The sequence below is a fragment of the Sinohyriopsis cumingii genome, chromosome 1 (genome assembly GCF_028554795.1).
Source record: "Sinohyriopsis cumingii isolate HCF-2022 chromosome 1, ASM2855479v2, whole genome shotgun sequence".
Classification (NCBI taxonomy): Eukaryota; Metazoa; Mollusca; class Bivalvia; order Unionida; family Unionidae; genus Sinohyriopsis; species Sinohyriopsis cumingii.
Window position 1 is genome coordinate 160,198,503 of NC_142961.1, and position 16,415 is coordinate 160,214,917.

Genomic DNA, 16,415 nt, shown 5'->3' on the forward strand with positions numbered 1-16,415 from the left:
AGCATTAGTATGGGTTGGTACTGGCCTTTTCCATTTAACATTAGTATGGGTTTGTACTGGCTTTTTCCTTTTAACATTAGTATGGGTTTGTACTGGCTTTTTCCTTTTAACATTAGTATGGGTTTGTACTGGCTTTTTCCTTTTAACATTAGTATGGGTTGGTACTGGCCTTTTCCTTTTAACTTTAGTATGGGTTTGTACTGGCCTTTTCCTTTTAACATTAGTATGGGTTTGTACTGGCTTTTTCCTTTTAACATTATTATGGGCTGTAAGTTGGCAAGTATCTTAAGTTTAAAGCTCTTTTTCGGTTCTGACGCCTTTATTTTTGTTATATGGTCAGTACTAAAAAATCATTTCCATACTCAAAAAATATCTCTTTGTGTACAAAATAATTACATGAATTATGGTATGATGAGAATTTATCAAAGGGTTTAACCTAAACCTCTACATAAATTTTCTATGAGTGGGAGCTTGACTCATTGTTAAAGGTGCAGGACAGCAAATCTTGGACTGAACTGTCTTAGATTCATAATGTCTCATGCTAGATTTGACGAGAGTCTATCATGGGGTTCAGCAATATATCCAAAGGAAAACTTTTAAGCAAAACCTTAGTAAACTGTTGAGACTCCTGGCAGAAAAGTGACTGGTATGTCTTGCTTCCCACTAATGTGGGCTTGACAAAAATTATGAAGAAACAGGGAAAGATAGAAAAAAACATGCACATAGTATATAGTATTTTGAATAAATACAGGTATAAATTACCTTGAATAAACATAGGTTGATAATATCCTGAATAAATATAGGTATAAATTACCTTGAATAAACATAGGTTGATAATATCCTGAATAAATATAGGTATAAATTACCTTGAATAAACATAGGTTGATAATATCCTGAATAAATATAGGTATAAATTACCTTGAATAAACATAGGTTGATAATATCCTGAATAAATATAGGTATAAATTACCTTGAAATAACATAGGTATATAATATCCTGAACAAATATAGATGGAGATGTAGAAAGCCTGACACAGCAAACAATCTGAAATTGGTATAGTTTCATTCAATTTCTGTTAATGTACTTCTTTAAGTTGAAAAGTACTCCAAAGCTGACCAGTGTTAGTGTATGGCAAGTTACTGTCCAGGCAGGTAACTGTTGCCTGAAGGATAAGCTTTTGTTTAGTGGCAGACAGAATGACCTTTTGGACAACTTTTGTGTTCTCGTTGGCTAAAAATCAGAGATATTTATACCTGGTGTCAAGAAAGGTGCACACATCATTGCAGACTTTTGACATATGTGAACACTCTCAAACTGCTGAAGTAGGCATTGAAATGTATCATAGGTGGAATTCCACCTTGTAAGGATATTTCTGCATAATGGTTTTTGGGCAAGTTTGTTTTTGTCTGGCAGCGTGTTTATTTAAGGCTAGGACAGATTGACAAAAACGTGCAACACAATTTGCTGCTGCAATGGTACAAGATAAAACAGGAACAGCATTATATGCACCATGGATGGATAATGGAAGTATCTGACCAAAAGGTATAAATGGGAGTATTTCAGAATCTCTGCACTACCATGTTGGAGGCAATGTCACTTACTAGTGCATTAGCTTAAGCATGTTTTATTCCAAGATTTAGCACAAAATTTTGTGATATTAGTTGCAATATTAATGCCCTTTGTTTTTATCATTCACCTCTCACATCACAAACACAGCATTCTGTATATTCCACAATTCATCAAAAGTGTGCATCATCAGCATTAGGAATCCTTCAATTGCATGGACTGTCTATGTATCAGTTGTAGAAATACTATGGAATATTACTGTGAATGTCCTGAACCAGACTATCTTTCTCTTGTTCATGTAGAGAAGAAATAAATTTAGAACAGGTAGGGCAACACGGAACTTCATAAGCCAGGTTTAATTATGGCACAAAACTTTGAAACTGTCCCCATAGACAATTCTTAATGGTTTTAAATCTAGGATGCACACAGCACCAACTTCTCCATGTATCAGGGCCATTAACATGAGCCATTATGGAATCAGGAAACAGTTATAAGGTATCTGTTCAACTGTATGTGTCTTTCATGGATTATATGCCTACATGGACATTTTAGCATATGACATGTTTAAACTGGAGATTATTTGCCATAATACCTTTACTTTTCCCCACTGTATGGGAACCCAAGTTGGCATGTACTGTATATAAATATTTTCTTGTTCCTAATGCCCCACTTAACCACAGAAAAGTATTCTGATATGTCAGAACATCTTAAAGTGTGCTTATGGTTGTTGGATATGAACTGCAGCTTCATACACTGCACATATATACAGGTAGTTCTTGTGACACTGAAGACATGTGCATGTTCATTTACACAGTTACCGGAGCCCCAAGTGGCTGAATGGTCTAAAGCACCCACCATTCCAGATCACTGCCATCTCACCTCTGTCTGCATGGGTCAAAGTCCTGGGCTTGGCTAACATGGGTACATGAGAAATCTTGGCTAACATGGGTACATGAGAAATGTTCCCAGTAGCTTCTTATGGGTTAGGGGGCCCCGAGTGGCCGAGTGATCTAATGCGCTCTCTGTTATGGATCACTGCCATCTCACCTCTGTCTGCGTAGGTTCGAGTCTCGGATTCGGCCAATGTGGATATGTGAGAAAGCTTGTCAGTAGCTTCTCGAGGGTCGGTGGTTCTTTCCAGGGGTTTTCCCGGGTTCTTCCTCCATCATTAATACTGGCCACCATGTATAGCCTATCGTGTGCTGAAAAATGGCATTAAACTCATCAACAACAACAACTTATGGGTCAGTGGTTCTTCATGGTGTTTTCCCCAGCTTCCCTTCATTAGTTATACATGCCATTATATATAACCTATCTTGTGCTGAAAAATGGCATTAAATCCTACAACAAAAACATCAACAACACAGTTATCAATTTTGGAAATATATCAAAGCTTAAGCAAAACATAGGCAATTATAACTGTAAACATTGGGGTCTTACAGTGCAATGTAGATCAGTCTCCCTCAAGCCAACTGACCAGTTTTCTTGTCAAATGGTTTGATTAATAATTATTTTTTTAGGAATCTCTCATAATTTTAGTTAGCATTCAGACTTTTAGATGTCTAAATAAACTGTCAAATAATCTACATGTGACTTGTATACAGAATGTCTCCAAGTTATGTGCATTCTAGAATCCATCGCAGGATGTACTCCATTTTGATTGGAAAATTTTCATTGAAAAATTAATTGTCTCTAATCCAAAATAAATAACTTTCCAACCCAAATATGACAGCTTGAGCACAAAAGTTTTCATTGCATTGGTTGGTATAGCACAACAAATACTTAAAGTAGAGCGAAAAGTCACACTATTCCACCCCAAGCAGACATTTGACTGAGGAGATAGTTGTTTTGAAATGGTCAAAAGGGGGAATGGTTATATGCTGTCTGCCAAAGGGACCAGACCAGAGGTGACCAGCTGATTCTGTCCAGGATGGGAATTGAGTTATGTAATTACTCAGATCAGTTTTCAGGTGATTAATAGCTTTTTGGTCAGCTTGCCTTTCTAAAAACTTCTTTCACTTCTGCTGGACTGATCTGGTCGATGGCATGAGAGAGTACAACTTGAAACTTTGTTTTTCCAATCACCATATGCTGGTTTCAAACCCCAGATTTCAATCAAGAAAAGAAAATTTGCTCTTTTAGGGTTCATTCCAAGCAAAATCCAAATACTGGAAAAGATGTGTGTTGTTGGGTGGAAGAAAAATAAGGATGATCTGATTCTCTATTGCTAGTCCGACAACATCAAGGGTAATGTGGCTGTCATGATCATTCGTCAGCAAATTTTAGTATATTCCTCCCTTTCCAAAAGCTTTGTAAGAAGATGCCTTGGAACTGTGACAAAAATATAGCTCAATTGATAAATTGATAAATTCGTTTTCTGCTGTGGCATAGCTCCATTCATCAGGAATATGTTCCCTAAATTCCCAATGAGGCATTTTTATCCAAGATTATTAATATTGGTATAAATTTTCCATTGGCAGGTGCATATGATGCAAGATGTTTGGCATGAGGTTATTACCATCTGCATGTCCTCAACCCAATGACTTTTGTTGTCGATTTCTCCAAGTCCCCTTAGACCAGGAATATGGGATATTAATGGGTTGACAAATTAGAATTTTGCAAGGCTTTCAGTGTGGAAAGGGAATCAGAAAAGATGACAATTAAATTTTAGTATGGCTGTATTTGTGTTGTTAAAATGGAGGCTTGACATTAGAGAAACCTCCAACAATGCATTGAGTAATCTTGAAAGTTGCCCAAGCAAAGTTCAATTCAAAACCAAGCTACTCACATTTCAGTACAAATCAGAAATGTGTTCATGGAACACAGATGCCCCATCAAGCTGCCTGTAATAACCTAAATGAAAATTTTAACCAAAGTGTGATTAGTTTTCCAAGATGGCTGGCATGAGGTGTCACTTAACAGCTCGAATAATTTCATCTGCTAATGCAAAATTTTCACCTCTCTGAATGAAATAATCATCTCTAGATAATTTCAAGACTGTGTACCATCTGGTTTTGGCTCTCATGGAACAATTATTAGATTTGTTTGTCATATCAGGTTTGATGAAAAAATTTTCACCCACCTGTCCAGGACATATATTTCAGAAAATTCACTTGTCCCATGTATATTTTCACTTGTCCTAAAACTTCACTCTCTTGCCTAGATTTTATGAGATGTAAGCATTTTAATCCATGGAAGAAAAAGAAATAATATACACCATATTTATTTTTTCGAAAGCTTAACTTTATACTGTCACGGTATCTTATATTCAACATTTCTTGCTCCGATACGGTAGCATCTGTACTTCCATCAGCAAGAATGGAAATGAATTGACTGGAATTCAGACCTTTTCTTCCAAAACCTTATCAAATGAAAGAGCAAAGTCTCTTGCCCTCAGTCTGTTCTTATAAATAGCGCCAAGTTTAGCATTGTTCTTCTCATGAAGCACACAGCATTTTCATATCCGAAAATGGTTTTCTATATTGGGCTAGCATGCAGACTTTTCCTAGTGGAGTGTTAGCAACATCAAATTAAACAGTCCCTGCACATACTAGCCAGTGTCATGCATATACCGTGTTGCACAGGATTTATGAGGTTCCAACTGCACAGAGACATGATTGATGAAATCCTCAATTTGTTATTTACATTGACAAATACACAGGTTGAATATCAACACATGCCAGTTTGGGATACTGCTTGCAATAGCTGCAAAACATCTTTCCTTTAGAGTCAGTGAATTCAAGCAATGGATAATTATCAACCCATGTGGCTGAGAAGAAAAAAATTATGTTTCCTTTGTTATTGTCATATTGATATATTTTGCTGCCACAGATTCTGGCATATGTCTCTTTGGAGAAATAGTTACCTCAGACTGAGTGACTGCCTTGTGTTTTATCCCTCTACTTTTACCTTATGATCTAAACTCATTTTATTCAAGCAGAAAAGATCACATATCTGTCAACTACTTCTTCTAAAATGATCATAATATTTACATTTTGCTGTTTAAATAAAAAGGTGACTGCACCTTAATTAATGTAATCAATCCATTACAAATCCAATATTGCACATTGAAATGATCCTTTGCATAACCAACTGAAAAAAATTGAAAGACTTGTTACTGTCACTTAAACAGTTCATAAAGGAAATGGACACTTATATCAGCAAAGTGCCTTTCAATAATTTCATTGTACTGACTGGTGGAATGAAATTAAAGTGTGTATCAGTTGTGAGTTTCTGGCCCAAGTAAACATGGTTCTTTAAGACAATGCTTTTTTATCAGATTTGTTTTGTTTGAAGTGTTTTGATTGGTTGATAATTTGGTCTTTTAGCTCAATATACAGTCATGTTTTTGAAACAGGAAAAAAGCGCTTGTCCTGGACTAGCACTTTGGAAAAATGTTACTAGTCAGACTGTGAAAATGAATAGTCTGTGATGTCAGGATATAGGATCTGATCAACCCCAAATATTTCATTATTTAAAATTCATGATCTTTTCTTGTATTGCTATGATGACTGTTAGGGCAAATGTCCTTGTCCGTGTACAAGGTGGCAAAGAAAATATCAAAAGGATAAAAAGAAAAATAAGACTGGTGGTTGTGTGCCTTTCTGTATGTCTTTGTCAACATCCCAGCAGCTTAAACAAAATGAATACCAGAATTATTCTTAGTATGTTAACAGTAGTGTGTATGACAGTAAATATTAAAAGGGGAAGAAGATTAAGCGTTGGCGGTAATGAAGAAAGAAAACGGGGCATTCTACCCAGAAACAGATTGTTAAATTAGTAAGTTACCTTATCATAGCATATCAAAATCCCCAGGTCCTGAATCAAACTGCTGATGCTGTTGGAGCTGTGCTAAGCAAAAATATTCAAAACAGAATTAACTGTCTTGCAAAAGACAGATGAGAAGGACATAAGGATGAGCTCTCTTGAAACCAAACTGAAGTTGGTTGAATCACAAACGGAATCCACAATGGGAGAGCTTGAAAGGTACAGCTGAAGGAATAATATCAGAATCAACAAAATTTCGGTGCAAATGGGAGGAATCACAGATTGAAATTTGCTTGGGCATCAAGACTGCAGCTGCTAAACAATCCTCAGGATTGTGCAGAACTCACAGAGTTGGAGATCCACAAATATCCTAGTCAGGGCCCATTACTACAAATATTTATTTCACAAAATTTTAATGCTTAAATGTTGAAGAGAAAAATAATCTAAAAGCAAACCACATGCTAATGATAACTGTACAGAATCCATGTGTACAAGTATCTCTGGTTTCACCTCAAAACACTAAGCTTATTTACAACTGTGTGATATGTATGTACAACTCTTTTTGCAAGGCAGTAAATGAAAGCAAAGAAATTACAGTGGTATTTTGTGCTGCTAGTAAGACTTTCAACAAAATTTGGCACAATGATTTTATTTGCAAAGTCAGAAATACTGGAACTGTTTATAGACTATTGGAATGATTTTAAAATTATCTTTCAAACAGGATTTAAAAAAAGTTGACAACACTTCAGGTCAACAAAAGGTCAGGGCTGCAAGGCTGGTGTGCCTCAAGGATTTATCCTATGACCACAGTTATTTTTAATTTATAATAAGGATATTGTGACTGATATTCAGTCCAGCACAAAAATGTTTGCTGATGATACTTCAACATCAATTATTATTGAGGACCCAATCGTAGCTGTTGGTATTTCCAACAAAGACCTGTTTAAAATCAATCTGTGAGCTGATCACTTATTAGTAGCTTTTAATTCAAAAAAACCAAATGACTTTATCCAGGAAATTTCAAAAAAGACCATCACCCAAAACTTTTCATTATTGATATTGATAAGGATGTCACTTCTCATAAACACTTGTTTTTAACACTAGATGAAATCCTATCTTGTCATATTCATATATAGGAAAAAAATACAAATGCATTTAAATCAGAAATCCTTATCTCTTCTTATGTACAATTATTGCAAGAAAATATGGCACGTTATTTCTGACTGATTTAACTTACAAATTAAGCAGCATAATAAAGACAGAGCAGTTCCAAATGCTCACTTCTCAGACCTGTCTTGGTCATGGTCATGTATTGGAAACAATACAGTAGTTGGGTCAAACAAAGCCCAGTCTGATTTTACAATGAAGAATTATGAACCGGTCATGTAAAAGGTTCTATATCACTTATTGGTGATTTGGCTAGTCCTATTACTTTGAAAATGTTAACGAACTCATGAGCTTCACAGAGTCTTTTATTATTGGGTATTTTTGTCTTTATCTGAGCAGTCTTCTTCTTCTTCAAGTGCTCAATGGACTATGATATTATGTTGGAACAACTGTGAATTATTCAAAGGAGTCATTTTGACATGTCAGGAATGTTGGTGGACCAATACAGTTTTAGATCTGAATTTTATACAGAACTTTTCATTCTTTTGGACTTCAATAGAACTTTTTCAGGATTATTTTTATTTCATAATACTGTTAAGTTCCTCTTAAATTTTTATTTTATAATACTGATAATTAAACTGTTTGTTAAGTTTTACAAAACTTGTTGGTTTTGCTACTTTCTGTTACTTGAGGTACTGTTTGATATTATTACTGACAATATTGTATTGAACAATTTTCTTTCTCATTAACATGTTGCAATCCATACCTGAATTATTCATGCCTGCCACATTACTAAGGTAAATATTATTATCAATGAGGAGAGGGAGCCTGAAATTAGATTATGCTTGCTGCGGAGTCCTATATATTTCGCTTGTAATGTACTTCCCATGATGACTTCTGTTATAATGCAAAGGAAACTGTTACCTTGATTTTTAAAAAAGACACAAATATTTGTCTCCTTTTACAGACCTTTCTCTCACTTAAGCTGTTTGGGCAAAGTATTTGAAAAATCTCTTCAAACATGTACGTACCTTACAGTCAATACCCTAATTATTCATTTGCAATGTGGTTTCACTCCATATAATTAAATGGTTTACAACTGTGTTATAACAGCTTTCGCAAGGCAGTTGATGAAGGCAATGAAATTAAATTGGTATTTTGTTATATAAGTAAGGCCTTCAACAAAGACTGGAATAAGGGTTAATTACCTTATAATTGTTTTTGTATCTTTCCTCACTGGCAACATCCTGTACTGCAATTGGTCGTGACAAATCCCTGTAATTTAACACAAATTTCTGTCAATTCTTTACACAGTTTCACAAATGCATACAGGTATTAATTTAAATAGTAATAAATCTTAGCTGCAAATCCTAAGTAAAAGTATGTTTTAGATGTATATGATAATTTACTTAAAGTACAACCAATTCTCACATAATTTAAACCACTTAAATTATAGGACATTCTCATTTATTAATAACAAATTTTCAAATCCTTATTTTGCTTGCAAATTACAATTTATGGATAACACATTATGCATTTTTACTCCTAATTATGACTGGCTGCATGAAGATTGTTGCAGTATATCTTTTCAAATAAGCATTAGGGTAGAATAAAAATTACCCCATACGTATGTATGTGTACATTTTTAGAACAGTATGTAAATAGTGTTCCTAATTTCTTTTATCTACATTCAAGAATCAGATGTTTATGTATAGAATCAAAATATATATCAGTACAGGCCAACATTGTACAAGCACTACGAAAGATATTTGAAGATATAATTTAGTCACTCCATGACTTTTGCATGTATGATAGAAAATACAGAGATTTTAGCATTCTAGTTTGTATACTATCATGAAACAAAAAAATTAAATAACGAATGGTCTCTAGTCTTTTTTGGCAAGTACTAATATATTCTTATCCATAATTTTTGAATGAAGAATTAAATCAACTGATTAAAAATATCATGAAATATTTAATTACTATGATTTTTCTGGTACAAAGGAATGTGAAAAATTACATTAATTAAGGTAGATATAATTAATAACTGACACTTTTTTCTACAGTATGACAAATTTTCCTAAGAGATTATAATGAAAAGCTTTGAGCCAGTAGCTGAAGTATCTATCAACTGGAAAATGCATTTTGATCTTGTCATGGGGACCTGTATATGCTAGGGTCCCTGAGATCCAGAGATTCACTGGTGTAGTCCTTCAGTATGAACGGAAATACTGGGTACTGCATTAGATCATTAAAAGATCGACCTGCTGCTTTGTTCAGATGTGTAAGGTACTCGAAATTTGTAAGTCTTCCATCCTCCCACTGAGAAAGCATGTCCATTAAGATTTCTGTGTTGATTCGATTTGGCAGCTCCAACTCCAATAGCTGCAGGTAGAGGTGATCCCGGTCCTAAACAACAAAATTAAACTTAATTTTTACAAATAGGTTTAAACTAGTCTGATGAGTACAATTTGTGATGTAAGCTGTAGTTAAATATAAGAATAGCATTTGATGTTGGTTTAAATTCTTCATTTTGCAAGTACTGGCCACGTGAGGAATTATTAAACTCGTAGGTAATTAATAGGTGTGGAATTAATAAACTTGTGGGTACTAATTAGGTTTGCAATGTACTAGCAGGTACTAGCCAGGTGCAGAATTAATAAACTAGTAGGTACTAACCAGGTGTGCAATTAATGTACTAGTAGGTACCAGCCACATCTGCCATTAATATACTGCAATTAATATACTTAGAGATGATCATGTGGGAATAATGATCATACACAGTTTATTGTGTGCGAATGTTTGTCAGAGCACTCTGGAAAAACTTGGAAGCATTGAACTAAAACTCTCCCATCATGTTCCAGCACACAGTAAATCCTCTGAGATTCATATATTCATGTCCATTGTGCAAGACAGTGCAATGATTTCTTACAAACTGCTGCTATTTTCCTTGCCTGATTGCAAATGGGACCCAGATCCATTATTTTCAAGACAAATTTTATCAAAAGAGTAATTACAATTTGCTGAAGTAAATTGATAAAATTTGGAATCAGTAAGATTTTGAAATATTTTATAATGGGTAAAAAGGATTCCCATTTACCTTTGGAGGGGGTCACATTTATTTTCTGTCCAAAAAGAATTTCCAGTAATTAAAGATGAAACTATTTTTTCTTTTTAGCTGCTGAGTGTCATAAGTGTTATAATCATATCTGATATATTACTTGAATGAAAAGATTTTCAAACTAGCCACTATTGTGGCAATATTGAATGTTAGAACACCATTTTCAAACATTTTCAACTTGGTTCTCATTGGAGATCTTGTTGACATAAAGTTCATGCTTCATAAAAATCTGTTCATTAATAAAGTCAAGAGAGTTTCCACAAGCAATTATCAATAGACACATAATGCAAAAGAGACCATGCTATAAACTCACTTGGCCTTCAGGAATGTCTGAAATAACCATATGTCCTGATGTCTTCGTTTAACAATGGAGAAAAGCTAATTAAAATCCATCAACTTACAATGACCTAACATTGGATAAAGATGGAAGAATTAAGGAGTCATCTGAAAAAGCAAAATCTGTCTTAGTTACCATTACGCCTTGATTTATGCTGTTTGAAACTTAACAATCTCTAAAACTCGGTGTATTAACTGAATCAAAAGAAGAAATCGGAAGAATTCAGACTGATGTTCAGGAAGTGTTAAATAAACATTCCTTACCCATTGCTTTAACCCAGTTATTATTTCATAAGTGTTGCATGATATGTAACTAATACTGGTGCCCGACTACTTTGGTGTGACTGAATGTATTCATAAACCCTCTGACTACAGGTGAAAACATCCAATGGGTGACTGAATGCATTCATCTCCTTCTGGTAACAGGTACCTGACTAACTGGGAAAAGTTGAATGCATCAATAACACTATAAAAACAGGTGCCTGACTACCTTGGGGGTGGGGGTGGATGAATGAATTTATAACCCTCCAGACAACAGGTGCCAGTCTAGCTGGGAGCAAATGAATGGATTCTTTACTTTCTGACAACAGGTGCTTGACTACCTGGGGGGTGAAAAAATAAATTGATAACCCTCTAACTACCTGGGGTTGACTGAGTACATTCATAACACTCTGGTAAAATGTGCAAAGACTACCTAGAGCAGTTTTTCAATGAAATTAGTTTTTCAGGAGTTTCAACAAATGCAACTGTATGTCTATAAAGATTGTCACTGAAGTTAGTATTATTTTTCTGCTTTTACCTTATCAAAGGACTTTAGACTTACTGTAGTTGATTTGAATGCCAAGAGGCATGTTTTTCCACTGGTCAGGAAAATTTCTAAGCCTTTGTCCATGAGCTGGTACCATCGTTTGTGTATCTCTCTAATGTCCTCATATGGCCATGTCATAGACAATTGGTCCTTGTTTCCTAGCAACACCTACAATTAAAGAATTATATAAAAAAATATACATGGTCTATTACAAGATTTATTTTATTCTGGTGTAAACATACATTACAGTAGTTTATGAAGCATGAAAAAATTATAAAGTCATCAACGTTTGTGTAAAGGTCACCTTCATTCACCTGCATTAAGCAGCCTCTTTCTTGAGATATGTTAATTGAAAAATGACAAGCAATGACCATCAAATAACCAGTTTCTTGCTTTGTCACATTGCAGACACAGTCTTCAAACACAACACTGACTGACAAATGAAGGTGTGAAACATACTCTGTCATGCAAACATATATCTCAGGTACTGAACTTGCCTGTTAGTTTAAAATACAAAATGGAAGAAATGATACATCAGTCTATAGTGATTTCAAGAGTGACAATCAACTGAATGCTAGGAATCAAATAACAGCTGACATGTACAATATGGGGAGCATCATGTTTATCATACATCTGTAAACTATGAACATCTGGATTTAATTTTTATAATGTCAACATGAATATGTTACATGCAGTAAATTTATTTGATATATTTGTATACCAGTCACAAAAGTTTCATATTCCAAAAATAGTTTTTTGCACATAAGTTTTGCAGTATTTATTCATGTCTGACTCAGTTTCTGTACTGGAAATTTACATATATAAAAAAATGTTTCTTGCTTCACAAATAAGATGGAAGGCATGCAAAATACTTTGTCAGGCTAAGATGTCAGGCAAACAACTTGTACAAGATACACTGAATGAGAAAATATTACTTCAAAATATACTGTTCCAAAGAGAGTGGCACTGTGACCAAGTAGTAGGGAATGTTGGTTCAGGATCAGAAAGTCCCAGGTTCAAATCCCGTCATGATTAACGCTGTTATGCCCCTTGAGAAAGTCACTTAACCCTGGTTTGGTTCGGTGCTGAACAGCACAGAAACAAAAGTAGGTTATTTAGTGCCAAGGCAAAAACTCTGGAAATGAGACCTTACTTAACTGTGAATGAATCTAATCTTAATATATTTCCTTCACGATGTGTGCAAATCGACAGACTGGTCTTAAATGGACAAATATCCCTATCAAGAAATTCGCTTACAATTCTGAGATTTTCATGTATCAAATACTCATTACTTTTTTCTTTTCTTACCTGAGTGTAATTAGCGTCAGTCATGGCCTCATCAGCGACAAAGAAAACACTATCTTCCCCTAAAAGATAGACATAGTGCAACAGTTTTCATCAATATTTTAAGCTAAAGCAATACTCACAATTTAAATCTTTATTTAATCCTACTGAGGAAGTGCTGTTAACATCTACTGAGATGTAAAGTGGTAAAATAACATAAAAAGTCCCTAAGTGAAGAGTAAAATAGAATAAAAAGTCCATATGTGAAAAGTTGTTGTTGTTGTTGTGGGGTTTAACGCCATTTTTCAGCACGATAGGCTATACATGGCGGCCAGTATTAATGGTGGAGGAAGAACCCCATATGTGAAAAGTAAAATAACATAAAAAATACTTATGTGAGGAGTAAAATAGCATAAAAAAGTCCACAAGTGAGGAGTAATATAGTATAAAAAGTCCATATGTGTGGAGTAAAATAGCATAAAAACTCCATATGTGTGGAGTAAAATAGCATAAAAAGTCCATATGTGCAGAGTAAAATAGTATAAAAAGTCCATATGTGTGAAGTAAAATGCATAAAATGTCCATAATTATGTTGCGGAGGAAGAAACTCAATCTAATGTCTTTCTATCTGTTTGAGCAGTTCAGGCAAAACTTTGAGAATATTACATTTAAACATAAATGATACAAAATTTATCTTTGCAGCAACTTTTACATGAAATTGTGCTTTCAAACAAAATCTTACAACTGCAAAGAAAAGAAAAACTTGCCTATCAGAAGTTCTCCTTTGGTCTCATTGCTTGGAGATACAACCCAGCAAGTACTTGTGTACCTAAATAAATGAAAGAAAAATAAGAGCAAAATGAAAAAAGGGCTAAAAGACTGGATGTCTGTCGGTTTTAGGGGTCCACAGTGAAAAATATGCATGTCCTTTTGTAAGTCAGTTTTAGAGGTTTACAGTGAAAAGATCCTTACATGCATGTCTTTTAAAAGTCAGTCTTAGTGGTCCACAGTAAAACAAAAAATGTTCCTACTAAATTATGTTTCTTCAATAACAGTTATCTGATCATAATACCTTAGGAGAACTATTACTAACTTGCAAATCCAGCCCTCTCAGACTGAAACATTTTAGACAAAATTTTGTTTTCCAACTAACAGTTTTAGTTATCTGTCCATGTAGGTGGCAGTTAGATAGTGATCTCTCCTTCTCTCCATGCTCTCTGTAAGGATGTAATATAAGGTAGGCTGAGAGGGTGTAAGTGTATTATGATTTGGTATTTTACTATAAAAAATTGCTTTCTTTTTCAAATACATTACCTTAGGAGATACATTCCCTTACCCAGATAGACCACGCCAGTCTCCTAAAGTATGTGAGACAACTAGCTACCTGACTGGAAAAAACTCCATTTGTCAGCAAGCAGCTTTGAAAGGAAAATTTTCCCTCTCACAAATCCCAAGGAAGTCTTGAAGCCACGTTCTTATGAAGCTGTCAAGCAACTTGGAAAGGTAACCTTTTGTGCCATGGCTATAGGTTCCACCAGACTGATTTCAGCCTTTAAGGCCAAAAAATCTCTGAGATAAAAACTGGAGACATGTACTCAGATCTCCATCCCATGACATGGATAATAACAGAACAGTTTCATTCACATGCATTGTTTGTGTAGATTATCCTAGCTTTGTGTGCAAAGCAAATTCATTGGTGTGCGGTTATTTCCAATATAGGGAACGAATAATCCACTTTTTTCAGGGGACCACTCCAGTGGCCTAGTGGTTAGAGCATCCGACCCAGATGCAGGAGGTCGTGGGTTTGAACCCCGGCCAAGTCATACCAAAAACTTCTAAAAATGGTACTAACAGCTGCTGTGCTAGGTGTTCAGCATTAACAGGTTAGTGTTAGGACTGGTTGATCTGGTGTCAGGATAATGTGGCTGGGTGGAACATTATGCTACATGTCTGTGGCATGATGCCCCAGTGCTAAAAATCACTTTAAACTGCCACACTGCAGACATTGTAGCAATATGACTAGAAAATTGTTAAAGCTACGTTAAAAATCTATATCACACACACAAACACACACTTTTTTCAGGATGAAAGTGTCATATCACCATTTCCCTTTGTGAGGGCAAGAAGCGGCAGGATGAAAGTGTCATATCATCATTTCCCTTTGTGAGGGCAAGAAGAGGCAGGATGAAAGTGTCATATCATCATTTCCCTTTGTAAGGGCAAAAAGAGGCAGGATGAAAGTGTCATATTATCATTTCCCTTTGTAAGGGCAAGAGGCAGAATGAAAGTGTCATATCATCATTTCCCTTTGTAAGGGCATGAGGCAGGATGAAAGTGTCATATCATCATTTCCCTTTGTATGGGCAAGAGGCAGGATGAAAGTGTCATATTATCATTTCCCTTTGTAAGGGCAAGAGGCAGGATGAAAGTGTTAATGGGCAAGAAGAGGCAGAATGAAAGTGTCATATCATCATTTCCCTTTGTAAGGGCATGAGGCAGAATGAAAGTGTCATATCATCATTTCCCTTTGTCAGGGCAAGAAGAGGCAGGATCTTCCTCAATGCAATGGCTTCGGAGCTCACACTGGATCTTGTAGATGACCTTGAGGTAAAGTGACCAGAGTAGACAAGAATTTATTAAAGTCTGATTACCGATGAATGGTAGTCTGTTCTTGGCAATGACAGTAGGGGCTGTCATTAATGATACTGACCCATCTTGTAGGAATTGCATGTTGATGGATCCACCAAAATGGCATGTATTTGCTAATGAGGAGGCAGAATTCTTAAGAGAGGTGAACCAATGAAGTTCTTGAGAGCATTCTAAATGGTGTCTTGTTCAGTCAGGTTAGTAATAATGATAGATTTCACTTGTGCAAGGATCCACCATCACTGGACATGCGTAATCTAAAATGGACAGAAGATAAGATAGGTCTTTGATTGGTCTGATATCATCTCTTTCATGATAACATAGTGTACCAGTGATCATGGAACAGTAGGTTTTAACTGTAATTAGTGCTAACTGTTTCTTGATGAACAGCCATAGGAATTTAGCTATTAAGGTATGGATGTCTGCAGTGGTGAAAACTGTTTATTCCTGATGGTGTATTTTAATAAGATCCAGATGTGCAGGTTCAGGAACTCAGAGCTGGGATGAAACTCCTGCCATCGTGGTTGCTTAGAGCAGATGAGGGAATATCTCAATTCCTGGCAATTCTGCTGTGAGGTTGATCCAAGACTTCCCATTTGAGTGGAGTAATCAGGATGAGGTGACACTCAAACCTTTTTTGCAGATCAATAGTGTATATATTTGGCCGTTCCAAACTACAGAAAGCAGATCGATTATCCAGACCTTTGGATCCAGGACTGGTGAGAAAAAGATTGGGATTTTGGCATTCCACCTTGTTGCTAATGGATCCATCATAGGTT

General features: G+C 35.4%; 1 protein-coding gene across 1 annotated transcript in view; it reads right to left on the reverse strand.

The window, feature by feature from the left end:
- The window catches only part of LOC149808240 (lysosomal-trafficking regulator-like), a 250,120-nt gene that overhangs the window by 50,511 nt on the left and 183,194 nt on the right, over window positions 1–16,415 (reverse strand). The window contains exons 38-42 of the mRNA XM_089975328.1: window positions 13,758–13,819; window positions 13,015–13,073; window positions 11,722–11,874; window positions 9,606–9,850; window positions 8,650–8,716 (exon numbers count right to left, since the gene is read on the reverse strand). Of these exons, the coding sequence (XP_089831454.1) occupies window positions 8,650–8,716; window positions 9,606–9,850; window positions 11,722–11,874; window positions 13,015–13,073; window positions 13,758–13,819 (586 nt within the window). The remainder of the gene's footprint in view (window positions 1–8,649; window positions 8,717–9,605; window positions 9,851–11,721; window positions 11,875–13,014; window positions 13,074–13,757; window positions 13,820–16,415) is intronic.